The sequence below is a fragment of the Sylvia atricapilla genome, chromosome 30 (genome assembly GCF_009819655.1).
Source record: "Sylvia atricapilla isolate bSylAtr1 chromosome 30, bSylAtr1.pri, whole genome shotgun sequence".
Lineage (NCBI taxonomy): Eukaryota > Metazoa > Chordata > Aves > Passeriformes > Sylviidae > Sylvia > Sylvia atricapilla.
Window position 1 is genome coordinate 702,782 of NC_089169.1, and position 26,099 is coordinate 728,880.

Here is a 26,099-nt window from a genome sequence, read left to right on the forward strand (position 1 = left end):
GAGAGCAAGTAAGAGTCACTAATGTCATTAGAGGAATTACTGGAGAGGATTTGCCACAACAGATCAGGCCATCATTTCTTCAGGGCCAGGCTGCTGACTCTGGCAACTGCCAATGTGGTTTGCATCAGGGGTAAGGCAAAAAATCCCCTGCTAGTGTGGGGCAGTAATTCCTTCCTGACCCCTTTGGTGATCGGCTTATGCCCTGAAGCATGAGATTTGATTACCTTCTTAGACTTACAAGGTTAATTCTTCTAGATGAGGCTCGTGCACTTTGTGAGGGGAAGGTTTGAGGTTTGTGTCCCACGTTGTGAGTGGATACACAAGGCAGTGTTAGGTGATGCTTTTGTGTAATACAGTGGCTAAATGGCAAATCTTTGCTTTTCTCTGCAAGATGCAGTGGTGCCAATAGAGAGGGATGCTCTTGTGCCCTGTCTGCAGAAGGAGTATCCCCTCATGTCTAGAGGGATAATTTGGTGTTTTGTGTTCTGCTCAGCTCTGCCCAAGTTGCTGGTTGATTTGGAGAAGATGACTCCACACTCTTCACTACTCAAGGGCAAAACCCAAACCATGCGTGTCACTGGTCTTCAAGGCCACGAGCTGCCCCACTGTTCAGCCCCCACATCTCAGCCTCGCCCTATTGCCTCCAATCTTGGTGGTTGAGCCTGTCCTGGTGCCTGGCAAGGTGTGTTTGGGCAAAATGCCCCCAACACCAGTGGCTGCAGAAACACCCACCCTTGGCTCGTCCCTCTGTTCTGGTGGAGACCGTATGTTTTCCTCCTGGGGACACCTCGAGCTGCTTGGAGGGTGAGTCAGAGCCCAGAGGCCACCCTGGCAGGGACAGTGAGACAGGTCATGCTGGGGAAGGGGGCACAGAGACAGGTCGTGGTTTTAGAGCCTGTCCTGCCACAGCCTCAGGAGCAGGACCGCAGCTGGGTCCCACCTGAAGTCACAGTGCGGCCACAGCTGTGGTGTGGCACTGTTGGCTCCTGGTCATGGGAGCAGCTCTGCACAGCACCCAGCAGCAGAGGTTTTGGGTGGCTGAGAAGTCTGGAATGCTACTGGGGAGAGGGAGTTAATGACACGGGAGATGGCCCTCAAGGAATTTAATTTTCACCAAAATGTGCCGGGATGGGGCGGCACTGGCAACGTGAGTGGCCCAGCCACAGCCCAGCCGTGGCCAAAGCAGGTACACGTGGCGGTCACAGCAGCACAGGGTACCAGCCCTACACTTTCCAAGGGATGAGGCGATTAGAGCTGAATCTCGTTACTGCTTAATCATCTCTTGGAGATGGTGGGGAGGAGCAGCGGCTCCCCTTGCCAAGTGTGCCCAGAGCTGCCCTCGCTCTGCCCTCCTACCGCAAGCAGGGACATGGTTCTGTCTGAGGGGTGCGGGACCCTGGGGGTGCATACTGGGTGCTGCTGGTGGCATCACGGTTGCACTGCTCCTCTCTGTCTCTGTGAACTGGGAAGCTCCATGTTGAGCTCTTTGGGCCGTGGCTGTGATGCCACTGACAGGCTGAGCAAAGGCAGCGGCTTCATTCACTCTCCTCCCTCAGCTCTGCAAATTAAAGCTCTTCATCTGCAAAACTGATGCTGTGGTGGAGGCCCAGAGTGGCGTCAAGCCCTCCCATGTGGAGAGGGAGCACCCAAGGTTCTGGCAGCCAAGGACATCTCAGCTCATCTCTGGCCCTTCCCCTGGAGGCTGCTTCGCCCCCAGAGCATTGCTTAGCACAAAGCAGTGACCTCCTGCCTCTTATTTTCTTTTTCTGGTTTTTATTTGCTGAGAGGGCATTGGCCAAGCATCGCGTCTCCCCCGTCAGCGTGCGGCATGTTCTGGGAGTGGGGGACTCTCAGCAGCTGTCTGCACTGCAGCCAGGACAGGGAGCCCCAAAACAGCTCCCTCTCCACCAGCTGGGTCCTGTTAGGAGTGTGGTGGTGAGAGCTGAGCGTGGGCTGGGAATCTGCCCGCCAGCTGGAGCTGGTGTTGGAGCCAGCACCCAGGCCTGGCCCCAGCCCCCAGCCAGCTCTCCAGGATCAGTCCTGCAGGAGCTGCCTCATCAGCCAACAGCTCTGGTTACAGCTCAGGCCAGGGCGGGCTGGGGAGACAGAGACCCCAGTTGGGCAGACAATGAGAAAAACACCGCAGTGAGGTTACACAAAGGGGGACAGCAAGGTGAAAGTGGCAGTTGGGCAGGAGTCAGGCACAGGGGGGCTCGTGGTGCCCTTGGGGAGGTATAGCCTACCGAGATAAGTGGGGGCTGGTGAGCAGGAGAGTGGGTCACAGGTGGGGTGGGCACCCCTGGGCAGTTCTGGGGTGCTGAGCCCCAGCTCTGTAGCCCCCAGGGCTGAGCAGTCACAGTGCAGCTGCAGCAAGCAAGGACAAGATCTCCATCACTTGAATATTCCACTTAAAAACCCGCAGCCTTCGGACAGATGGCAGCTCTGCTGGGGATTTTGCTGAAATTTATTTTCTCTTGATCTGGCAATATGTGATTTCCAACGCTGATAATCATCTTTGTGCTTGTGAAGTGTCTGCCTTTGGAGGATCCCAAAATAGGCAGCAGTATGAACTGTTTGGAAGCAGGAGGTGAGCTTGGGGTTGGGTCCAACTGGGGAGAATGAGACAGAATATTCCCTGCGCATTCCCCTTCCTTTTGCTCTTTCTCCAGTGGTCATTCCATTTTTTTCTGGGAGGTGTTGGGTCTGTGGCAGCATGGACACAGCTTCTCACCGTGGCTGTCCTTGCTTTCAGGTGACCTTCACCAAGCGCAAGTTTGGCTTGATGAAGAAAGCCTACGAGCTGAGTGTCCTGTGCGACTGCGAGATTGCCCTCATCATCTTCAACCACTCCAACAAGCTGTTCCAGTATGCCAGCACCGACATGGACAAGGTGCTGCTCAAGTACACAGAGTACAACGAGCCCCATGAGAGCCGGACCAACGCAGACATCATCGAGGTGAGGCTGCCCGTCTGCTCCCCAGCTTTGCCACCTTGGTAGAGCCAGGGCTGAGTCTGGTACCACACTGTATGCAGGAGGTTGGTGCGGGGTGAGGATGGAGCAAGCAGATCTCTCACACTCAGTGCCAGGTGGATTTTGCATGGTTTTGGTTCAGCGTACAAAAATATTCCATTCTGTGTTGACCTACCGCCTTGAAACTTGAGGTGCAGGTTTGCTTTGTGGGAGTCCGCTGTGGAATCCAGGCAAACCACGACAAGATGGATTTGGAGGCAGCTCCTGGGACTGCTGCACTGGGGTGCCTGGTGCAACTGGTGTCATTGTTCTGAAGTGCCTGGTACAGCTGGGGACATTGCCCCAGCCTGGATATTGAGACAGGCACAGTGGGGTTGTGGGGGGGCACCAGTGGCAGAATCGCAGAGGAATTTAGGTGGGATGGATCTTGTGCCTCTGGTCCAGTGCCTGCTCAAAGCATGGCCAAGCTCATGGGTTGGTGGGTTTGCTCAAGGTTTGTCTGGCTGCATTTTATGGGTCTGCAGGGATGGCCCAACCACATCCAGTGTCACCTATCCCTGCAACTGGCACCATGCCCAAACTACGCTCACTTCAAGGCTGCTCTCATCCAGCCTGCTGGCATCACAGGAGATGCTCAGGTGCCATGTGCTGGTGGTGCCCCCACGCTGGCCCTCTCCACAACTTTGTCCTTGTCCCTGGTGCTGGCAGAGCATCGCTGGGCCGGAGCACAAAGTACATTTGGCTCACATGAGAGTGCCAGCAGTGCCTTGGTCATCAGTCACATCCTCTCCCTCAGCAGTAGCTGTGCAGATGGAGCTGTGGGGTCCTCAACATGGGGGCAGCTGCCATTAAACCTGGACAGACAAGCAAATGAAGGGCTTGGTCTTGTAATTAATGGCATTATGGGCATCAGTTAATGCCCTCAGAGCCACTGGTGGCAGAGTGGAGCACCACAGCCTGCACTGCTGGAGGAATTGGGCTTCTGCTTCTGCCTTTGAGTCCCTTTGGTGCCCCTTGGCCAGTGTGCTCAGGCTTTGATTTCATGAAAAAGGGGAAAACACAGCCTGCCTTTGCCCCTAAAAATCTTGGGGTTTTTTTTTTTTTTTTTTTTTTTTTGTTTTTTTTTTTGTTTTTTTTTTTAAATGTTCTGTAAAATGTATCTTTTTGAGAGATTTGGACTTGAGGATTTCACCCCATGGCTGAGCCGTGGCCAAGCATCTTGCAGCATCCGTCGTCCTTTGCTGAGGTTTGGAAACTCTTCTGCCACAGCACAGTTTTGTAGGGGCCTTCAGAATGGTTCAAAAATGTCTTTTCTGGCTTGTTTGAGTCAAGTGGCGCAGGGGCACTTCACTGTGCAAATGCCAGCGGTTCCCTGCCACGCTCAGAGGCGCAGTCTCTCCAGGATGCTCAAACTGCGGCGCTTGCAGCATCGAACAGATTTGTCTTGGCCTAAAAATACTGTAAACATTTTGGGCAGCGTTCTCTGTTCCCTTATGGTCCAAGATGCAAACACTCCCAAGCCGACAAGTTACACACAGTCCTTGGCACCCAAAGAAACACTGTGTTTGCACCACATGAAAAGCTGGATCTGCATCCAGAGCCAAGGAGAGGAACATCGGGAGCGGAAGGATATTGGTGGATGGCAAGAAAAAGAGCCCAAATGCGCTGGGCTCGGCATGTCTTGCTGGCAGAGCTGCCATGGAGCAAAACCTGGGGTGCAGGCAGTTTGGAGGCTGCTCAAGCATCTCTCCTAATCCTTGTATTGTCTGGGAGGAGGGTTGAGGCTGCTCTAAGATTTTTACTGTTTTCTGAATCCATGCCCCCAGGGAGACCATTCCTACTCTTGGTGCTGATTTCCATTTCCCCTCATCCAAGTCAGGTTTCAACAGCCCAGCTGTGCCCCACTGCACACAAATCCAATTTATCTCACGTTTCTTGGTGGCTCCCAGTTGAACTTGGCTCACAAAAAGTATCTTCTCATTCTAGAAGCTTCCCCACACTGAACATTTAGGGACCGTAAAAACCCAGGCTGGGAATTTGCCACTAAATATGAATTTAAGTGGATTTCAAGGAGCTGCTGCATCAGCCCATCTTCCCTGTAATGCCCGTGCCCCCTTCCTGCTGAGGGATTCAGCCCTGAGTGGCTCGTGGTAATATCTCAGGAAGGATGAGGAGCAGCCAGGACCTGTAGGAATTGAGGCAGAAGCCTCTTGATTTTGTTTTTCTGGTGGAAGGGGAGCGAGCAGTGGCTCCAGAGGGCTAAGCCAAGCACTGCTTGGAGGATGAGTTGCTCTGTCCAAATGATGTTTTAAAACAGCGTGAGATCTCCTTGTGTTTGGTCCTGGGGAGGTGCATCTGAGGGTGGGACTGGGGGCACCCCATCCCAATGTCCACAGGAATGTCCTTGGGGAGTTTATCCCCTGGATATTTAGTGAGAGGCAGAGCTGCTCCATGCTGAGCATAAACAGCTCTATTTCTAGAGGGATTCCACACCCCAGCTGCTTTTTGGGTTCCATTCCCTGTGGGAACACCCTGTGTTTCAGCTGTGCCAGGGCTCGGCAGTGGCTGTCAGGAGTGGGATTCAGCCACACAACCCCTGTGGCTTCTCTGTGCCCGGCAAAGTCCTGGTTATTGCAGGCTTTTAAGTCTGAGAAAATCTCTCTAATGCAGAGAGGGGGGTTTCCTTAATCAGGCGGGGGACAGCTGAGCCCCCAGACAGGCACGCTGGGTGCCACGTGCACGCCTGGCCTGGGATCACGCCGGCTTTGGTCCTCGCTGTCGCTTCTCGTTTCCTCACAGCCTGCCTGATGTGCCAGTTCCTGAGAAGGGACTTGGACAGAGCAGAGCTCGCCGGGCACCAGGATGCTCCACAGCCAGTTAAAGCCACACAGCCCTTTCTACCCTTTCCTTGGCTGAATGTCCTGAAGGGGCTGATTTCCCCCTATTTCTCCTTCCCGGGGTTGTCATTCCCTGCGATGTGTTAAATCAGAGATTTTGCAGGATGCTGGGGAGGTGGCGAAATGCAGAGGCAGCTGCCAGTGTCATGACTTCATCCTCATCCTTATCCTCATCCAGACTTCTCCAAAGCCCAGAGTGGTTAAGTCTCCCTCCTCTAAGGGAAGTCAACTGCATCCTGGTTGAGCATCGTTTCCTTTCACATGTTCTGCATTTCCTGCTGCTCTCTTACTCTCTTCGGGTTGGAAATGTGCTCCCATGTGACCTGGGATCATGGAAGTGAGAATACTGCCTGGCAAAGCAGGATGTGCAGTGGGTCCTGATAGAATGGGGGGACCTGAGTGTGTCAGGGAGGGGGGCAGGTGATGACTGAGGTGGGTTTTTGCTACAAGAAGTTCACACTCTGATTTTCTCTGAAAATTTTCTCCTGGAAAGGAATTACTTTTAAATCTCTTCCATATGAAAGATTGTTGTGTTCCACTGGCTGCAGCCCAGTGACAGAAAGGTTTCCTGAAAACCTCTTTGCATCTTCTGGTTTTCTCGCTGGCAAAAAGAAAGAAGAGGAATGAGAAGAAAAATTCTTTTCTAAAAGACCTTGCAGAGATCCCCAAAACGGGAATCTTTGGGTTTGATTCCCACTCCAGCAGAATTGTTTTCCTTTTGCATCATCTTGACAAAAAGCAAAAAATATGGGACACACTATTTTCTTGGTAAAAAAATCCCAAAAGAACCAGCAGCCAAACGCCATTATGGCTGGAAATGGCATTTTGTTGTCCCAAACCTTTTGTTGAGCAGCAGATTGCTGCAAGCCACGCTGCCTTGGCTTGTGTCCTGCTGTGACTCTGGCCCGGTCACTCCGTGCCGCCGGTGCTTCCCGTCCCACCATGCTGCAGCTCAGCCCTGTGCTCAGCCCTGCCAGCTCTAGAGCTTGTCCCCATCCTCTTCCCTGCAGCTCCAGCAGCCCCTCACAGTGTTACACGCTACAATCCCAGCTCCAAGGTCACAATCCCAGTTTGGGGGTCACAGTCCCAGCTCACAGGTTTACAATCACAGCTCACGCTGCTGCCTGTAGCATCTGGGAAGGGCTTTTTCCCCATACACAACTGGCTTGACACTTCCTGGGGCTGCTGGTGGCTCTCCTGCAGGAACAGGGATGGTGGCACCACAGCTGCCCCTCAGAGCTCAGCTGCTGTGGACCCACCCCTGCAAGGACCTGTGGGTCTCATACACGATGAAGTTACGACTGATTTTACAAAGGTGGTGGCTGGGGAGAGCAAAGAGACCAAGGTAGAGCTGGGACATCAAACGTATTAGGCCCACAGAGAAAGACTTTAGGAAAGATGAAGAGGTGATGCTGTGAGCTGTTTCAGGGTCTGGGTGAGCAGAGCCACATCCAGCCCATTCCACTGCTTTCCTTGACAGACTTGTTGAGGGAGCAATCCCCGGGACGATTTCATATGGACTTAGAAATGGCAAATGCTGTGGCAGCTCCTGGCTCGTCCCTGTGCTTGGTTCAGGTGTCAGATATGGGCAGAGGTGAGGGCACTGGGAGCTGCCTAAAAACCTCCCTGGTGACAATGTTGCTGCAGCTTCTAGAAAGAAGACTGTTGTCGCTTGACTGAAACCTCTTGAAAAATCCCGTTGTGAGGTTCCCTCCTTTGAAGGTCCTGGGGGATGGCAGTGGCTCATCCATCCCCACAACCTGCCAACAGTTGTTGCTGAAGGAGAGAAGTTTTCAGGAATGTGAGGGATTATCTTCCCGATTCCCAGAGAGGGATGGGAGGACAGAGGTGAGAGCTCCAGTTCCTGTCCCTGCAAAGGGAATCATGTCGAGAAGGGCACAGTCCCATGTTACACACCAGAGAATCTCTTCAGTGCCTGAAGGAAACCTGGCCTCATTGCTTCACTGCTCGTAAAACAACTTTTTCCATTTTGCCTCTGAAAAAGGAAAACTTTTTTTTTTTTAGAGAAAAGCTCAACTTTCCGTCTTTCGGCTGTGTCGGCGAAACAAAAGGTTTTGGAAAAAAATCCACAAAAAGCAGTTTCAAAAAAAAAAAAAAAAGGCAAAGCTGTTCCTTCCCCACCAGCAGCATCTCTTCCTCTCTTGGGCCATTCTGAGAACAAACAAGGACATGTACAAAAATAGAAAAATAATAGGGAAAAGTCCTCAGGAAACTGCAGAAAAAGCTCTGGGAATCTCCTGTTCATGGCAGTGACTGATTTCCACTGCTTTTCTCTGTAGAGAGTCAACACAGGAATTAGGGATACTAGGAATTATTAAGTATTATTTGTTAGGTATAATATTAATATTAGGTATAACAATCATTATTATTAGATAATTAGTTAATAATTATTAGGTATCAGAAATTACTGGTGACACCAAACAGGGCATCAGATGCCACCATGGTCAGGAGTGAGCCAGGTCCTTCTCTTGTGGAGCTGTATGTGAAGGAGAACATTTCCCCTCTGCAGCTGGATCCAGTAACAAGAGTGAAAATGGTGCCTGGCACCCAGGAAGGAGTAATTTTAATGGAAAATACTGTGAAAAGCTTCAGCTGGATGAAGAACAGGCTGGGTGGGCGTGGTGCCCATTGCTTGGCTGTGGCTACCTGGCACAAATGTCCATCCAGCCCGACCTGTGGTGCTGTGTGCGGAGCAGCGCCGAGCAAATCCCACCCGCAGGGTTCCCACCCTTCTGGAGACATCCTGGGGTTTATTCACTCCAGCAGCATTTCCCCTAGAAGGCCTGTGTTTCCTGGAGCTTACAGGTAGTTGAAGAGCCACTCCCAAACACGCTTTGGCCTCAGAATGGAGATGTTTTTTGCTGTTTAGGAAGACAGAGAATTGTCAAGACTTTTTTTTTTTTTTTTTTTTTCCCCTTGCTGAATTTGGCATGAAAAGGGATCAAGACTTCCAGGAAATTCTGTAGCTTTGACTTCTTAAAAAAAAAAAAAAAAAGAGTTGGCAAGTGTTGGTCTGTCATAACGCTTAATTGCTTTTGGTATGTTGAAAGTAGAGGGATTCAAAGTGAATCTCAATTGGCTGCTGAATATGAGTGAGGGACTTGGGGCGTCACCATGCCCTGCAGTCAGCGGGCTCCTCCTAACGAGGATTGCTTTGTCTCACCTCATTACCTCAATGCAGCAGTGCCTGGGATCTTTCCTGTTTGTGATCCCGGTCTTGGTGTGGGGTTTGCTGCCCAGTGTTGTCACCATCACCCCCCGTGTCACCCCCAGCAGGGATCGCAGCTGTCACTGTGACACATGCACTGTCATGTGATTCTCTTCCTGTGGCACCTTTGCATTTGGCAAATGCCACTTGTCTGGTTTTGTCAGGAGATTTTGACAAAATTGACAATTTGCCTATTATTCTGGGGTTTATTTTCCTATTTGGCTGTTTGTAAGCAGATTTTCCCTATTTTTTGCAGGACAGCAAAGAGCATTACGGTTTTTTTCCCCTTCGTGATGTTGTGGCACCTGAAAGTGACGAAGATGCCTGAGTTCATGCAGGGCCAAATTCAGTCCTGGTGTAAAAAGAACCTTTGAAAACAAGGAAGTTTCTCTCCGTTGCTCCCCATGCTGTTAATTCCTAAATTACAGACGCCCTGGCATCAAAACCCAGGGGCTGTATCCTGCCTTTTTAACCCCTTTGAGGTCAGCAACATCTTGGGGTGATGGTGTTGACTCATACAGGGGCAAGTCCTGGTTTATACAGGCCAGGGGATGTTCTTGGGGGGACCTGCCCGTGTTCCCCATCTGCACTCCCCGATCTCAGACTGTTCCGGTTGTGTTTGCAGACATTAAGAAAGAAGGGTTTTAACGGCTGTGACAGCCCAGAACCCGACGGCGACGACTCCATAGACCAGAGCCCCTTGATGGAGGATAAATACCGCAAAGGCAGCGAGGATCTGGATATCTTGTTCAAGCGATATGGTGTAAGTACCTGCCCGTGACTGGAAAACCTTCATTATATGTTCTTTTCTGTTTTGTTTCTCTTCTGTTCGACTTCCCCTCGACCTCGTCCCCCACTCCCTCTCCGACGCCCCCGTGTCCCCCGCACGTAACAGGCGCTGAACAAGAAGCACAGGGAGTGCGAGAGCCCGGAAGGGGATGAAGTGTTTGCGCTGACCCCGCAGACGGAAGAGAAATATAAAAAGATTGATGAGGAGTTTGATAAAATGATGCAGAGTTACCGGCTCGCAGTGAGTAGCTGGTGGCCTGCAGCCCCCTGGTCCCCTCCCCAGTGCCTCCAGGTGATGGGGGGGTGGATTTTGCATGGCTTTGCTTCGGAGCTGTGCCGTGCCTTGGAGCCGATGCCAACAGCCCCTGCAGCCCTGAATGCACCTGGCTCTTGAGGGCCTTTCCTGTTTCCCATGTTTGGGAAAATCATTCCTACTAGCTCTGGCATTCCTGACCCTCCTTGGCTCTGGCCAGGCAGTTCAGGAGCATATTGCTTGTCTCATCTCCTTTACTGCAAGTACTGGATTAGGGCCTCCTTTTTCACTCTCTTTTCGTCAAAAAAAACTGTATTTTAGTCTGAGTTAAGATCCTAGTGTTCACGAGAGCTGGTGGCGGGTGCTGACCCCTCACATCCTTGCAAGGCTCAGCCTGGTTTGGGCTGTTCCACGTTAATTCCCCCCAAATCCACCGAGCCCTCAGGACAACTGGTGCCTGTGGCAGAAATCCAGGGAGGTTTTAGCCTCTGATCCTGGAGCTGTCACTGGCACTGGGGTGGCATCAGGACAGTGCTGAAAGGGATTTGTGTCAAGAGACGGGAGGAGGAGGGGGACACGTTCAAATTAGTTGTTAGTTCAAGGGAGCAGAGACTATTGATGCAGGCAACGGCTCTTTGGAGGATTAGCCCCGAGTCGCTGCAGCTGTAATTAATGCTGTGGGAGCAGGGCGGAGGCTCCTTTTCCAGGGTTGGATGCAGCACTGCAAAAATTACACACACAGCCCGACCTGAAATAATCTCCCCTTCTGTGCTTTGCAAGCCCCCACGAGTTAAAATTCTGGCTTTTCTCAAGAGCTGGGCCTTGTGAAATCCCCAGGTTTTATTTTGTTGACTCAGCGCTGTGTTGCTCCACGAGCCTCACAAAGGTCCCAAAATCTTCATTTCCATCCCCGAGATCTCCGGGTGGAGGAGGTGAGGAGGTGGCCCTGAGACCTGGGCAGGTTGAGGAGGTGGAGGAAAGTGGGGTGCAGGTGATGATGATCTCTGGCAGCTCTGCTGTGAAAACGAGCTCAGCCCCACAGGAGGGGTTCAGGGCAAGATTAATTCTGTCAAGACATGGGTCTACCTCAGCCTCGCTGGTTTCACTAGGAGGGGTACAGGTTCTCACCCTACCGGGGTGCATGGGTGGGAGTAGAGCCCCAGCAGGACACGTCCCCCCCTAGCACCTGGCACAAACCCTGCCACTGGTGGAAATAGGCTCAAAATCCACCTGAGCTTTGTCCTTAGTGCAGAATACCCTCGTGAGCAGGGGCTGCTCAGCATCAAAATGTGTCTACTGCAAAGGGAGGGCCCCAAGTAGGCTCCCCATCATCCAGATATGCCAATCCAAAGGGACAGTCTGTGCCCCAAAGTCCTTTCAGCAGGTGGCATTCAAGTGCTGGGTGTCTCCTCATCAGGGCATAGCATCTGGCTCCCCCACTAAACCTCCCTGGCAGTAAGGGGCCGAGCAGTGCAGGTGGAGCGTGTGCCGTTGAAGAAGATGCTTTTCCATGTTAACCATTGGGTTGGTTTTGTGTGTGACCAGAACTAACCCAGCGGGGTGGCCGGGGCAGCTTAACGACAGCCGCGTCTGCTAACGAAAGGCCTTGGCGAGGCTTCTGCCTCTGGTGTTTGCCCTCACTTCTAACGAGAGCAGAAATCGTGGGTTTTGGCTGATGTGTGCATCTTCTCCTCCAGACTTTGGACCGATGTGCAAACTGCCGTGTCCCTTGTTGTGCCCTCTCTGGGTGGCCTGGATGTGCCTGGTGGCAAGTGTCAGCCTGATGCTTGTCTGCTGGTGCAGTGGGGTGGAGCTGGATTAAGGCAAACCTCGGCTCTTGGGCTGGCGTATCCAGCTCACAGCTCTACCATGGCATTGCTCATGCTGTGGTGTGGAGGAGCTTTAGCTCTTCCTCTCCCTGCCTGGGAACGTTGCACACACATGGACGCGTTGGCAGTGATATATTACACAATGCTGCTCCGGTGTTCGTGCAACGCCCAAGAAACCTTCCTCCTCTTCCTCCTCCGATTCTGCTGCCATGCAGGATGAGCTCCCGGGCTGAGGAGAGGGAGGGCTCCGTGTTCCAGCTCTCCCTGGTGGTGTAGGAATTGCTGAGCCTGTCCCTGTGAACGGCAGCCTCAGGAACAGTGCCACAGCGCAGGCTCAGAGCCGCTGTCCTCGTGGCTTGGCTGTGGCTGCAGGATATCTCTGAAGGACAGGATGCCCTTGGGAGGCAGGTGGGGAGAGTTCCTGGCAGTGAGGTGTGGGTGAGCACTGTCCTACTCCTTCTTCCCATCCCCGTCTCTCACCTGAGGAGCAGGACCTATTCAGGAGCAGATTCCTGGAGGAGAAGGGGCAGCAAGGTGACGGGGAGATGCACCAGCTGCAGTGGGGAGACCTTGGCTCCCTCTTCCCTTGCTGGTGCAGCCTGTGGGATTCCACGTCTGGCCCCATGATGGTCCCATTCAGTGCTGGGCTACTCTCCCTCTCTAACCCGGAGCAAATTAAAGTGGGACTTTAGCAAAGCCCGTGCTAAAGCCTCTAAGCAGGTGCCAGCTCCTGTTACCGAAGAGCAAATCAGTGACATAAGACAAATGGCTGGGATAATCACAGCAGGTCTGGCTGCCACGGGAGGCTGGTAGGTGAAGCTGGTCCTCAACCTGCAGCCAAGGATAAGGCTTTCGTGATGCTCCTGCATTCCTGGGGTCAGCTTCTCCTTCCCAGCAGCTCCCAGAGGAGACAGGATGGATTCAAGTCACCCAGGGACTCTGTGCAAAACTAGTCTTTCCCAGGTGCTCAGCCACCAGCAGCAGTGCCAGCCCAGAATGGGGATCCACTTCTGGCTTCCTGCTGGCTGAGAAATGGCCTCATAGAATCGTGCTGGGGGTGAAGGGTAGTGCCAAGCCTGGCTGCTGTCAATGCTAGTGGGGGCAGACCACCAGGCTGCTGCCCACCTTCATGTTCTGGGCTGTTCTCAGCCTCTCCTTCATGCCTGCCCTGAAAACACAGGGGTGAATAAATACAGCCTGAATATGACGCCAAAACAGTTGTTTCCAGAGCTCTGGTGTATCCGAGAGAATAGCCCATTGCTCTTCCTGGTGGTCCCTGGTGGGGAGCTGGGCTCGGGTGTATCCCCCGCAAGGTGCCAGTGTGGGTTCAAGTTCAGCACTGTAGGTCAGCAGTGGAGGTTTGAGGAGACCTGACTGTCCCCCCTTGGTCAGCAGCTGTGCCGTGCTGCAGGAACTCGGCTCCGGCTCCCCTTTACCCCCTGCTCTCTGTTCAGTCCACAGTGCCCGCTCCGAACTTTGCCATGCCCGTGACGGTGCCGGTGACCAACCAAAACACGCTGCAGTTCAGCAACCCAGGCAGCTCGCTGGTGACCCAGTCCCTGGTGACCTCCTCACTGACAGATCCCCGGCTCCTGTCGCCGCAGCAGCCGGCATTGCAGAGGAACACGGTGTCCCCAGGGCTGCCGCAGCGGCCAGCCAGTGCAGGTGAGCCACACTGTGTCCCTTTGCACCTCACCTTCTCACCCTTCTACCTGGCTGGGCTTGAAGTACTGAGCATGGGGCATCCCTGAGGGGACACCCCAGCTGCTTCCATCCCCTGTCCACAGCGGAGGGGCCCACATCCCAGCACCTCTGGGTGGCAGAAGCATCCTGGAAGGGTTGTTGCCCCTTGGCGTGTGCTCCTGCCCTCCTGCCAGACATTGATGCCCTCTGTGCCTCGGCCCCAAACTCAGGGCAACCTCCCCACCTTACCTAGGTCTCTTTGAGGGCTGGATCCCTGTAAGGATCTGCTCGGGGTTAGGCAGTGCAAGATGAGTCACCCGGCACCATTCCCGGGCTTGGGGGGTGGCTGCTGGCATCCTGCTCGCTGGTGGCACTCTGGTGACATGGCTGCCTAAAAAGGGCTGTTCTGAATCGGGCCATGCTGGTTGCAATTGGCCGTGGGCGATTACTCATGTGGCTCTGCTGACAGATCGGAGGAGCAGTCATTTCCAGCGGGGACTGGTGATGGGTGGCAGAGGCAGGGTGAGGGAGAGGAGTTGTCACCCACGTCTCCTGCAGTAGCAGGGGGTGGGTACAGGGACGACGTGTGACCACAGCCCTGCTCGCCCATAGTATCATCATAAATAATAACAGTGTGCAAAAAGCCGCTTCCTGCTATTTTGGATGTCACGGATGGTCTATAAAAGTGCCCTGGGCTGCAAATGGCAGAGCTGGTGTCAGTGACCAGCCGGACATCTGGGCCCTCAGCTGTGGCCCCTGGGCCTTTGAGAGCTTCAGGGAGCTTTGCAAAAGGGATGGATTTGGAGAGGCTGGGAGGTGCCTCCAGAAGCAGGTGGTGTGGTGGGTGAGGGTGAGCAGGAGGAGTGGCCTGGCTGGGATGCAGCAGGAACCATGGTTCAAAGACAGCTTGTTTGCTCAGTGCTCTCACGCAGAGTCTCCAAGGTGCCTCGAAGTACTCAGGTATCAGGATGAGGCCCCAGACCTGCAGCACAGGGATCATTCTGCACTAGGAGTGGTCCTAGGGAGCAGCACCTCACTCCAGGCAGCGTGGCAGAGCCCTCCTTGGGCACAGGCAGCCATCACTTCAGCTGCAGGGATCTCCTGCCCTCTTGTAGGCCCCTCAGCTGAGAACACAAGAGGCTTCCTGGTAAAGCAGACCCCTCTGGAGGCTCGCTGTTTCCAGCTCACTCGCTGCTCATTTGAGGGGGATCATTTTGTGGTTGTGAGCGCAGAGGTGTTCCAAGTCCGGCCATCTGTGTCTCATTCACTCGCTGCCTGGGACATGGAAGAAATCCTGTTTATAGGAGCCAGGGCCTTGCATGTTAGAAAAACTTCTTTTTTTCCCCTGAATTTTTTTTAGCATTGCACCAGAGCTGGTTGTGTTGTTTCCAGAGCAAATGCACAGCAAGCGCTGGGTGGGTGCCTTGACAGTGCCTGGTGCTGTTGGCTCGGGGATGGTGTGGGAGAGGGGCAGCCAAGGAGGGGTCTGTGGGGCTGGGGGTGGGGTTGGCATCACTCACCCAAGGAAGGGAGCCCGCTTTGGCAGCTTAGGCACCAGTGCCTGAGGTGCAAGTGGGGTGCCCACAGCAGGGCACAGCCACAAAATCCTGGTGGAGTCCCTTCTCTGGGACTTTGGAGGCACAGGGACCTTGAGGGGAGGGTGCTGTGGTGTCACATATGCCACATTTAGTGGGTCACTTCACCCTTTCTCAGGTTATACAATTTTTGGGACTGCTGCTGTTCCTAATCCTGCTCCCATATGGGGAGCAACTGTGCTTCCCTGCACGGCAGCACCTCAGCCCTCCCACCCTTCTCCAGCTTTCAGGGGCTTACTGCAAGCCCAAAGCTGAGAGCCACGGGCTGGATAAAGGTTTGTGTCTCAGGTTTCCCCATCTGGGTTGAGAAGGGCTGGGCAGCTGTTAGAGGTGGGGTTTGGCATCGAAAGCCCCTCATTCACCAGCCCAGGGCTCCGGGTTGACTGCGGTCACAGCTCCGGAGCCTCCGCGCCGGCTGCTGGCTGCAGTCGCTGCCCGCAGCGTGGTCAGGCAGACCCGGCTGGAGAATAGGTGGCTTTCAGAAATAACTTCATAACAAGACAGAAAAAAGATCAAGTCTTCTTCCAGGCGAGGCAAAACGTTCTGTTTTTTGGGGATAAAAAGGTCTAGTTTTTCCCAGTCTGATGGCGAGCGTCAGTGCTTTGCTGCAAGTGTTGGGACCATGGGAGTCTGGATTTCTGTGGCATCCTGGCAGTGTGGGATGGTTTCCAGTCAGTGTGAACATTACAGGGGGATTGTGTTTCCCGTCATGCTGCTGGGGCTCTCTCTTCCCTGGCAGCACCAGACCTGTGTCCCCCAAAGGGAGGCTTGGAATAAAATAGCTGCAGTGTTTTCCAAGCTGCCTCCTTTGGAACAGGTTCCTGTGCACCTGGCTCTTTCCCAAAGGAAACGGATCTGCCTGGATAACATTTCCCAACCTGATCACCAGGAATGCTGCTCATTCTGCCCAGGACTTTCTCCCCAAGAAGGCAGTCCTGCTTTTTGTCGTCTGCCTTCCTCTGCTGTACTCCCTGCCTTCCTGCCCCCCAAAAGCAGGGATGCTCACCCTGTTTCTGCATTGATGGTGATCCCATCTCTCCGCTTGCTTTGCAGGGGCGATGCTTGGTGGAGACCTGAACAACACGAATGGAGCCTGCCCAAGCCCTGTAGGTAAGTAAGGAGCCTTTCAGCCCCGCACCTCTGGCTCCGTGTGACAGTCCTGCCCTCAGTTTCCCCACATGTACCATAGGATTTTGCTTTGCTGTTGAGCCCTGCTGATCCATAGGGAAGGACTGGGGAAGATATTGCTGCTCTTGGCAGTGGGAGGGGTTGGCATGTGGAGCTCCAGTCCAGCACCTTTGTTATGGCTGCTGGTTTCAGTGACCAAGGAGTCTCCATGTACCCAGGATCTTGGAGAGAGCTGCAGATCAAGGAGGTGACCCCTGAAGATCAGGATTTGTGTAGCTCTGGGTTTAGCTCCTGGTGCTGCAGCCAGTTCTGCTGTCCTCAGGTGATCAATTAACACACAGTTCCTCCTTGCACTTGGGCCCTATAAAGGAACTTTACTGCAAGGAAAAGTTCATTAAGGGCCTTTTCCACTGTGAGAGCCTCAGTGCTAATGAGGCTCAGGCCTCATGGCTCAGCTCCTCAGCTGTAAAATGCACTAACAATATCTCCATCCCCACATCTGCCTCTCTGCTGTCTGCAGGCTGAGGATGTTGGGCCACTGCTGGTGTAGGCACAGCCCAAAAACCAGCAACGCCCTGGGTCCTGCTGGGAAGCAGCTGCTGGTGTCACCACTGGCCTTGGCAGTGGTCCCAGGCTTGGCAGGGTAGATGCCATCCATCCCAGGGCAAAGGCAGCTTTGCTCCAGAAGAAGCCTGACTCCTCACCCCTTTTGGGCCTTTCTGCAGAGGGTGTCCAGCCGACAGCACGGAGGAGGAGTATGGGGTTCCACATTGCCCCAATTAAAAGCAAACTGGAGCCAGGTCCCACTGGTTTTTGGATGGGATTGGTCCAGTCTTGGTTCTGCAGCACCGTGGCCACCCGACCTCATCCCCTGCACTCTGGCTACTGCCAGGAATAGCCATTTCCCTGTGCTGGGTAGCAGCAGTGCCAGAGGGAATTCTGCACAGAGCAAAACCTGCCAGGGTGGGTTGTGGGGCAGTGTCTCCCTGGGTTCTCACAGCGCCCAGCTGATCCGTGAGAGCAAAGGGAAGGGGCCATTGTGCCACGGCCCCAGGCACCTCTGTGGCCTCCATTCCCCTGCAGCCGCCCCCATGTCAGCTGTCGGGAGCAGCCATGGCGGGTGCAGAGCTTGGCAGGGCCCCTGAATGTCAGCATTGACGTCACCGAAGCATTCCCTGCGTTCCTGCTGCCACTGCAGGAAATGGGTGTGAGGAGCAGAGACAGCCCGGCTGTGGCCAGCCCCGGACCCCTGCTGTCCCCAGACCCCCGCCCTCCCTGGGGCACCCCTCGTGGCTGCAGGAGGGGACTATGGCTGTGGCACTGCACTTGCAGTTTTCAAATACGTGGTACATCTCCTCCTCCTCCTCCTCCCTCTTCTCCCTTGCAGTCTCTGCGGCACTGAGTGATCACCTGCTGCCTCTGAGTCATCAGCTGCGGGTGCCTCTGGCTGGATTCTGCAGCGATGTCTCTGTATCCCTGCATCCTGCCCACACTCCACAGCGTGTGCTCTCCTCAGGGTGCAGCACCCAGTCCACCCCACCTGGCCCATGGGGGGTTGCTGAGCCCTGACTGGCCCTGCTCAGATTCACACCAGGGTTGTACAAAGACAGGCCAGAGTACTGCTCTTTGAGACTTTTTCTGGTGGAGGCCCTTGGCTGGGAAGTCCTGGTGGGAGTGTAGCCCTTCTTTCTCTGGCTCACAGGGGTGGCCGGACCCATGCTGGGTGGACATGGCAATGACAGCAGCAGTGACAGCCCGAGGCCACCCATCTTTGGGGGTGAGTGGCAGCACTAGAACCCAAACCAGCTCCTCTCCAGCACACGGAGCCACCCCAAGCCACACCCCAGGTCATGCACAGATAACATGGTGTGTCTCAAAATCACCATGAGAGCCCCATGTGCTTCCGTGCCAGTGGTGCATTGGGAAGGAGAATATCAAAGGGTTTAACATTTCTTTTGGCTTTTCCATGGCCACCAGCACTGTGAGGAGCCGTGGTCACCTGAGGAATTTCTACACCTTCGTTGTCAATAAATCTAAAAGCCAGTGGCCTTGTGAGCAGGATTCCAGCAGCTCACGGGGCACAGAGGTGCCAGGGCCTGATGCACCAGGCATATGCCTTATGCACGGCTGCCCACGGTGATTTGGAACTGGGAGGACACCTTGCTGGGGACAGGAGGGCTGGTCCTCTCCCTCCATCAGGGACATGGATGCCACAGTTGCCAGTCTGCAGCAGCCTGGCCACCATGGGTGTCCCTGACGGTGACTCCCAGGCACCCTGGGGCAGCACCTCCTGTCCCCGGTGCCATCTGTGGGGTCGGAGCTGCAGCACCCAGGCAGCGTGGCCACCCCCTGTGCCTGGTTCGGCCCATGCTGGCTGTGTCCAGCCCGGGACAGCTCTCGGGAGGCAGCGGCTGGCGCTCGGCCCCCACACGCTGCGGCTGCAGCGTCACTGCCACCAGCCGCCTGCTGAAATGCAGATGCAGCGCAATGGTAGATGTGATTAATAATGCAATCAGCGACCTATTTTCCCGGTCTAACGTGCAATGAATATGAGGGCTGAATCCTGGTGATTGCTGAGCGACTTTCTATCTTTGGGGCCTATTCATGAAAAAAAAAACCAACCCTCATCAGAACAGTAATCTGATCCAATTTATCCCTTTCCTGATGTTCATCAAATCTTTTCCTTTTTATTTTTTTTCCTCCTTTCCTTTCTTCTTTTTTTTCCCCTCTCTTTGCACATAAAATCCTTAAGTGGGGTAGCAGGAGGAGAAGGACGGAACCTTAGATCTTCAAAGGGGCAGTGGGAGCAGTGAACAAAGTCGTCACTCTGCCGCAGCCCTTTTTCAGTGCCCCGGTACCATAAAGAGACCTTAAAAGTGAATGTGCCAGTAATTAGCCATCTTGGCAGGGTTGCTGTGCCTGGCCAAAGCATGGAAAGAGCCTGGCTGCAGATCAGGCTCTGAGATTTGCTGGGTGTTATTGCAGGAACAAGGGGGAGTCTCTGCAGGTTGAGGAGCTGCCCTGAGTGCTGCGGGCTTGGGGCTGCTGCCTGTCCTGGTTTCACCCCACAGGCAGTGAGCCTGCCGGAGTGCAGGAGGGTTTGGGGAAGCCTGGGGGATGTAGTGCTGCTCTCCCACAAGGAGGAGGAGCCCTCTTGGAGCCTCACTGCGGCACCACTCACCATGCATACGTTTACCACAGCTGTGCATTCACCATCACCATGTATTCATCACCATCCATTCACCATTGCCCTGTGTTCACCATCATCGTGTGTTCACCACCGTGCATTCGCCGCTGCCACGCATCCAACTGTCACCACGCCTTCACCTTCCTCTCTATCACCCGTGTTCCTGCAGGAAATGGCTACGTCAGTGCCAGAGCCTCTCCGGGTCTCCTTCCCGTGTCCAATGGCAGCAGCCTGGGCAAGATCATCCCGGCCAAGTCCCCACCACCACCCTCGCACAGCACGCAGCTTGCCGCCAACAGCCGCAAGCCAGACCTGCGCGTGATCACCTCGCAGAGTGGCAAGGGGCTGATGCATCATCTGGTGAGTGCCCGCAGGTCTGCTGGGACACCAGGCGGGCTGGGAGGGGGTCAGGCCACAGGGGAATTCGGTGCTGTAGTTGTGGGAGCTTTCTGGGGCCGTGCTGAAGGGGAGATCTGAGAAGGAAGGCTTGGATTCCTTCCTGCACCACCCCTGGATGGTGCAAACCCTGTACCAGGCGCCACTCTAACCTGTTCTGTGCCCCATGGAGGTGAGGGTGTGGTGCCAGCGGGCGCAGTTGTGGTGGGGATAGGGTGCTTGAGTTAACGGTGCCTCTCGGTTCTCTCCCTGTTCTCCCACGGACAGACTGAGGACCACTTGGCTCTGGTGAGTTCCCCGCTGAGTGTGCATGGTGGTGTGGTGGGACATGGGCAGCTTGTCCCCTTGGTCCTGCCCTGGCTTGGCGAGGCATGGGGCACACAGAGGGGGTGGACACTGGCTCCCTTGTGTTGGGAATGCGGCGAGATACGGGCACCAGCATTGTATCCAATCCTGCTGCAGAAAATAAATCACAAGAAAAACATGCTTTTAAGGAAAACAGGTTCCCTATGGAAAAGAAGGAGCTGACATGAGCTGTAAAGTGCCTGTTTCTCCACCAAGGCCAAATGTGCTGAGTTGGTCCCCCTGGGGAGGTCAGCCAGGGTCCCTTTGGGGACTGTGGAGCTGGGCTGAGCACAGCCACTGCCCTGGACCTGCCCATGGGGCTGTACTGGAGCCACCACAGCTACAGGAAGACCTGGCCCATTGCCAGCACATGAGAGACAGGGAGTGAATCAGGCTCTTCCTATATTAAAGATATTATTTAAAGCCTGTGAAAATCCAGTGGCTGGCTAGTGCACTCCCTGAACCTCTCTTGTGCACGAGGCAATTTTCCATGTTATTTTTATGGCTTTTTTTTTTCTCTTCCCTGCCAGCAAAGTGAATGCCACCTTGTTTGTGGCAAGGATTCACTCTGCTCCATTGCTGTTCTGGTGCAGGGCAGATGGGAGACAGGTCAGCGCAGCGAGGGAAGGGCAAGAGCTGCTGCGGGATGCAGGTCATGCAGCCAGGGAAAAGCTCTCCAAAAACACAGGAGAAAGCCAGTCCCTCTGGCAGCCTGCATGGAGGCACTCTTGGCCAGGGCAAGGATGGGCCAGAGCTTTGGCAGACATGAATTCTGCTGCTCTTCGTGTCCCCAAACCCTTCATGCTTAGTGGTCCCCTTCCAGCATCTCCATGCCTCAGTTTCCCCATGTGTGGAGGGAGACCAGTCATTCCCCACCTCCTCATCTGCTCATTCCTGATCCCACTGCCTGGGGTATTCCCTGGCTACACACTGCAGAACCATTAGGTAAAAATCCACTGGGGTGGCATTTGCAGTTTTAATTGTTGGTCTGAATTAATCTGGTGGGATTTTGCCTGAAAAAAACGTCCTCACCCCAACCGAGGTGGCAGCAGAGGGCTGGAGGGTGGTGAAATGTGGGCAGGGTGGGACAAGGACCTTGGCACTACTGGATTGGGAAGGGGACTGTTGTCCCTGCAGATCTCTCCTGCCGGGTGCAGATGCCCCCGTGCTCTGCTAACCTTCTCCCCAGATTTGCTTCCTCCATATTGCTCAACTTAGAGACCAGATCCTCTCTCCAAATGACAGCTCCCACCTCTTTCCAGGCAGCTGCAAGATGAGTCAGCAGCAGCTCCTCTGTGTCCCCACTGCCCACAGCCCCGGCCCTGCCACCCTCTGTTCCTGCAGCTCTGCCATGCTCTCCTCCCTTAGAGGGTTCAGAGAGGTGTCCCTCCATTTCTCTCCACACTCCTAACGTGCCGGGGGCAGCCAGGTCCATTCCCTGGATCCATTCCCTGGGGGAGCATGCTGCATGGTGTGTTACCAACTGGAATGGCAACTGGGAGCGTGTTCTGTGGGCACGGGGTGTGAGTAGCACGATGTGGGGGGCAGCTTGCACACCTCCTCCCTGCATGGATTGTGGTGAAAATCAGGGTGCTTCCTTCTTTGCAGCTGGGGCCGGCATCCCCACACTCACCTGGTGGTATCCAGGAGGTTCCTGGGGCTGGCACACCCTTCCCAGCTGGTGTCCCACCAGCCCAGCCCTGTGGCACTGCCACACTCATCCCTATGCCTGTGCTCTGCCAGGAAGGGCACAGAGCCCTGGAGAGAGGGGCAGAAGGGATGGGGCTGGGGGGGCTGCATCCCACTGGGTTGGCTCAGGGTCTTGTGTGGGCAGGACAGGGCCAGGGCTGTGTCTTGCCTTCTGTGAAGACATTTCTTGCCGTGTCCTTAACCCACAGCAGTGGGCACGGCCAAAGGTGGCTGCCAGCAGGACGCGTGCCAGGAAAACCCGCTCCTACAGCCCCCTACAGCTTTAGCAATTAGAGCCCTGGTAATCGCCTTCCCCGGGCCACAGGAGGAACCTGCACTGTGTGGGCGCAGGGTGAGCAAATCCTACACAGCCAGGTGCTGTTACCCTCTGGAGGTGGCCAGGGCAGGGGTTTAGTCTCCAGCCTTGTCCCAGGAGAGTCTCGCTGGCCATGGGGAAGCATTTCGGAGTCTGCTCCCAGCCCTGCAAGGCCCTGGGAGCCCTCAGTTCCACAGGAGGGCTGTTCACTGTGTCCCAGCCTCGTGCCATGTGTGATTTAAGCTGGGCATTGCCCCAGTCTTCACAGGGTGACGTGTGCTGGGGTGCTTCAGATTAGAGTCAAGCTTCTTGAGTCTGATTTAAATCAGATCAGCAGAGACAGCCTAGATTATCTGCCCTGTAAACAGGGCTGAATCTGACCTATAGATCCGCCCACGTAACTGCCTGGAAAACCATGGGGGGCGGTTGGTGTGCACTGGTCCAAGGGCAGAATTTTTCCACAGTGGACCTGCTAATACCTGAGTCACCAAAACCTTGTGAGGGCACCGAGCCAGCAGGTTGCTGAGCCCTGGACTTCGAGTTTAGGGATGGCAAAGTCCCTTTAAAATCATGAGGTCAATGCTTAGTGTCCTCAGTTTCCCTTGAGGCAGGGGCTTGTTCTTGGCCACCAGAGCTGCAGGGAGATGTCAGCTCTGTGCTGCCTCAGCTGCTCTTGGTTTGCTTTGGTCCCTTTGTCACTCCTCGGAAGCTCAGCAAGCCTCACAGGCAACCTCTGGAAAGCAGTGAGGAATTGTCTGAGGCATCCTGCTGATATTCCCTCTCCGTGCACACAGGGACATGGGTGGTGTTGGTGGGTGAAGCCCAGCCCTGGGCAGGAAAGGGACTCAAGGCTGTGACCTGCAGACGAGTGTCACAAGGTCCTGAGTGTCAGTAGCTAGTGCTGTTTGTACTTTGGTTTTTTGCAGCGTGGAATGGCCAGAGGGATCAGTTGTGCTTGTCCCATTGTCTCCACGCTCAGCCCCAGTGCCTGGGGCCTGGGGGGGCCACAACCCATGGAAACTACCGAGTCCAACCATTTGGGCTTTAACTCCTTCCCTGTTTGCTCCCACAGCAAAACACACAGCGGTTGGGTGTCTCTCAAGCAACTCACTCTCTGACCACACCAGTTGTTTCTGTGGCGACTCCAAGTTTGCTGACGCAGGGGCTGCCCTTCTCAGCCATGCCCACAGCGTACAACACAGGTAAGACATGGCCTGGGCAGAGCTGCCAGGTGGGTCACTTCACCTGAGAGGGAAGTGTGCTGCTGCAGGCACGTGCCTGGTGCTCCCCGGGCAGGTGCAGTGATTGATGCTCGTGGAACCTGCCGCTGCAAGACGTGGTTGAGTCCAAAGGGTTCCACAGGATAAAAATCAAGGGGAAACTCATTATATAAGTGGTGAGAACTCATTGTCGTAGCCAGAAGGGCTGTGAGGGCTGATGTAGCCCATTGCACTGTGCAAGTGGATGGTAATTAAAGCTACACCCATCCCCGGCTCTCACAGCTCAGGGATGTCATAATAATGACAACGAGCATAGGTCCCCCCAAGTTTGGGAAGAATGCAAACCAGCCTGCTCATAGGCACATCTGATCTGGGATGGTGGATTGAAATCAGCCTGAGGCGACAGTGACAGTGCACTTGCCCAAGCAGAAGGGTTGTTCATCTGCCACCTGTCAGACCTCCACCAAGACTTAGAGGACTTGCTGGTTGCCTATGTAACTTGTTCTGGCTCAGAGAAAAGTTTGCAAAAATGTAAAAAGCTGCTTGTCTGGAAGAACCCAGAACTGGCATGTTGGGAACTCCCTCTCCTAATTAGTAGGTGTAGCCCCAAAGGTGCCGGTTGTGCGTGATGAGGCTCCTCTCCCTGCGTGACCATGCGGTTTACCAGCGAGGCTGGGCACAGCCAGAGTCCCCAAAATAGGTTTTAATTGAGCCCTGTGCCGCTGCTCAGGGCGGAGGGGCCTGAATTTCAGCTCTCTGTAGTTATTTTTTCTCACAGCTGACCATGGGTAGAGCTGTGTTCCTGCCCAAGTCCCAGTGGCGTCTGTGCTGTTTGCTGTGGGGGGCACCGCTGTAGGGTGCAAACTCTGAACCTGGCAGAGCTGCCCTGGTAATTGAACAGGAATCATTTTGATTTGTGAAGGGTCGGGAGCACAAGGAGCCGAGGAGGTTCAGCCTGGAGAAAAGGAGACTCAGGGGACTTTCTCACTCTCCACAACTCTGACAGGAAGGGGGCAGCCAAGTGGGGGTTGGACTCTGCTCCCAGGTAACAAAGGACAGGACAAGAGAAAATGGCCCCAGGTTGTGCCAGGGGAGGTTTAGGTGGGATATTAGGGAAAAAATCTGTGGTGTTCAGGCTTTGGAACAGACTGTCTGGGGCAGGGTGGTGTGACCATGCCTGGAGGGATTAAACAGACACGTGGCTGTGACACCTGGGGACGTGGGTTAGTGGTGGCCTTGGCAGTGCTGGGAATGCCAAGGAGACTGCCATCAGTTGGACTTGATAGTCTTGGACAGCCTTTCCAACCTGAATAATTCAGTGATTCTGTGATGCTGCAGAGGTGATCATCATTTGAATGGTGGAGGGGTGCAGATGCCCTGAGCAAACTTCTAGCCTGGAGCGTTGCTACTTGTCCTTCCCAGGACTGACCTGCTAACTGGGTGGACGTTGCCTGGATTTCAGGCTGGTGCAGTTGTGCTGAGCTTCCCTCTGGCCAGAGTTATGTGCCCTTTTCTGCGCTGGCTCTGCCACTGGATTCAGTCAAACCTGACCATTCCCAGTTCTGTGACCTGGGGCAGCTCCAGCTCAGGTCCTGGTGGGGGCTGCAGGGGCAGCCACTGCCTCCAGTGAGTGTCAGGTGCTCCCAAACCAGAGCAGCCGGTGCAGGGGGTGCTGGATGGTGTGGAGCAAGGAACCAGCTGCCAGGATATTGGGTGGGGTGTGCTGGGCATCTGCCAGTGGTCTTGGCAGCAGTTCAGTACCAGCACAGCCACCTCTGTGTGTGCTGCTGGGATGGGGACGGCCAAAACCACAAGACAGCCAAAATTAGAGAGAGAAGGGGGGAGGAGAGGGTGCCAGGAGGGTTTGTTGGGCGTCTGTGTCAGGCTGGCATGGCTGGCCAAGGTCTGACCATCTCCTGAAGGAGCAGCACTTTCCTCCCAGGCTTTCTTCACCAGCATTCACACCCTCTGTAAAATTCCCACCTGGTGTGAGGGGCACCACTGGGATTTTGGACGCCTCTGAGGTTCAGCATGGGAAAGTTTGGGGGCAGGGCGAGGGTACCGGGGCGTGGGGTGCCCGTGGAGGGGGAACACGGGGACAGTTGCATGTCCCCATGGTGGGCGGGGAGCGCCCCCTGCTGCCACCCGGGACACTGCGCGTGGGGCTGTCCCAGGCATGGGTGGGGCTGTCCCAGGTGCGCCCCAGACACACGTGGGAATGCCCCAGGTAGAGGTGGAGAGGCCCCAGGTACAGGTGGGGATGCCCCAGGTAGAAGTGGGTGTCAGCTGCCAGGATTCGCTGCCCCAGGAGGGGAGGAAGTGTGTCTGTGCTCTGTACACCTGGCTGGAGGTGGCTCTGCGGGTCTCACACGCTCATGGCCCTTCCTGGGGAGAGCCAGACACAGCCACATCATGAGGCTGCTCTGGCCACTGCTGTGCCTGGGGGCAGAGGCACTGGTGGGTGTTGTGGGGTGTGGAGGACCTGCCAGAAACTCCTGCCTTGAGGGTGGAAGACAACTGGATATAGGGAGGAAATTGTTTGCACTGAAGGTGGTGAGGTGCTGGCACAAGT

The 26,099-nt window shown here is 54.8% G+C and overlaps 1 protein-coding gene across 7 annotated transcripts in view; it reads left to right on the forward strand.

The window, feature by feature from the left end:
- Positions 1-26,099, forward strand: part of MEF2D (myocyte enhancer factor 2D) — an 82,420-nt gene that overhangs the window by 46,137 nt on the left and 10,184 nt on the right. For 2 of the 7 annotated variants that reach the window (XM_066338003.1, XM_066338002.1), the window contains exons 4-11: positions 2,753-2,956; positions 9,723-9,860; positions 9,993-10,127; positions 13,423-13,633; positions 16,300-16,356; positions 19,731-19,921; positions 20,225-20,245; positions 23,380-23,509. In XM_066338003.1, coding sequence (XP_066194100.1) covers positions 2,753-2,956; positions 9,723-9,860; positions 9,993-10,127; positions 13,423-13,633; positions 16,300-16,356; positions 19,731-19,921; positions 20,225-20,245; positions 23,380-23,509 — 1,087 coding nt within the window. The remainder of the gene's footprint in view (positions 1-2,752; positions 2,957-9,722; positions 9,861-9,992; positions 10,128-13,422; positions 13,634-16,299; positions 16,357-19,730; positions 19,922-20,224; positions 20,246-23,379; positions 23,510-26,099) is intronic. The other 5 variants (XM_066338006.1, XM_066338004.1, XM_066338005.1 and 2 more) reach the window with 5 other exon arrangements.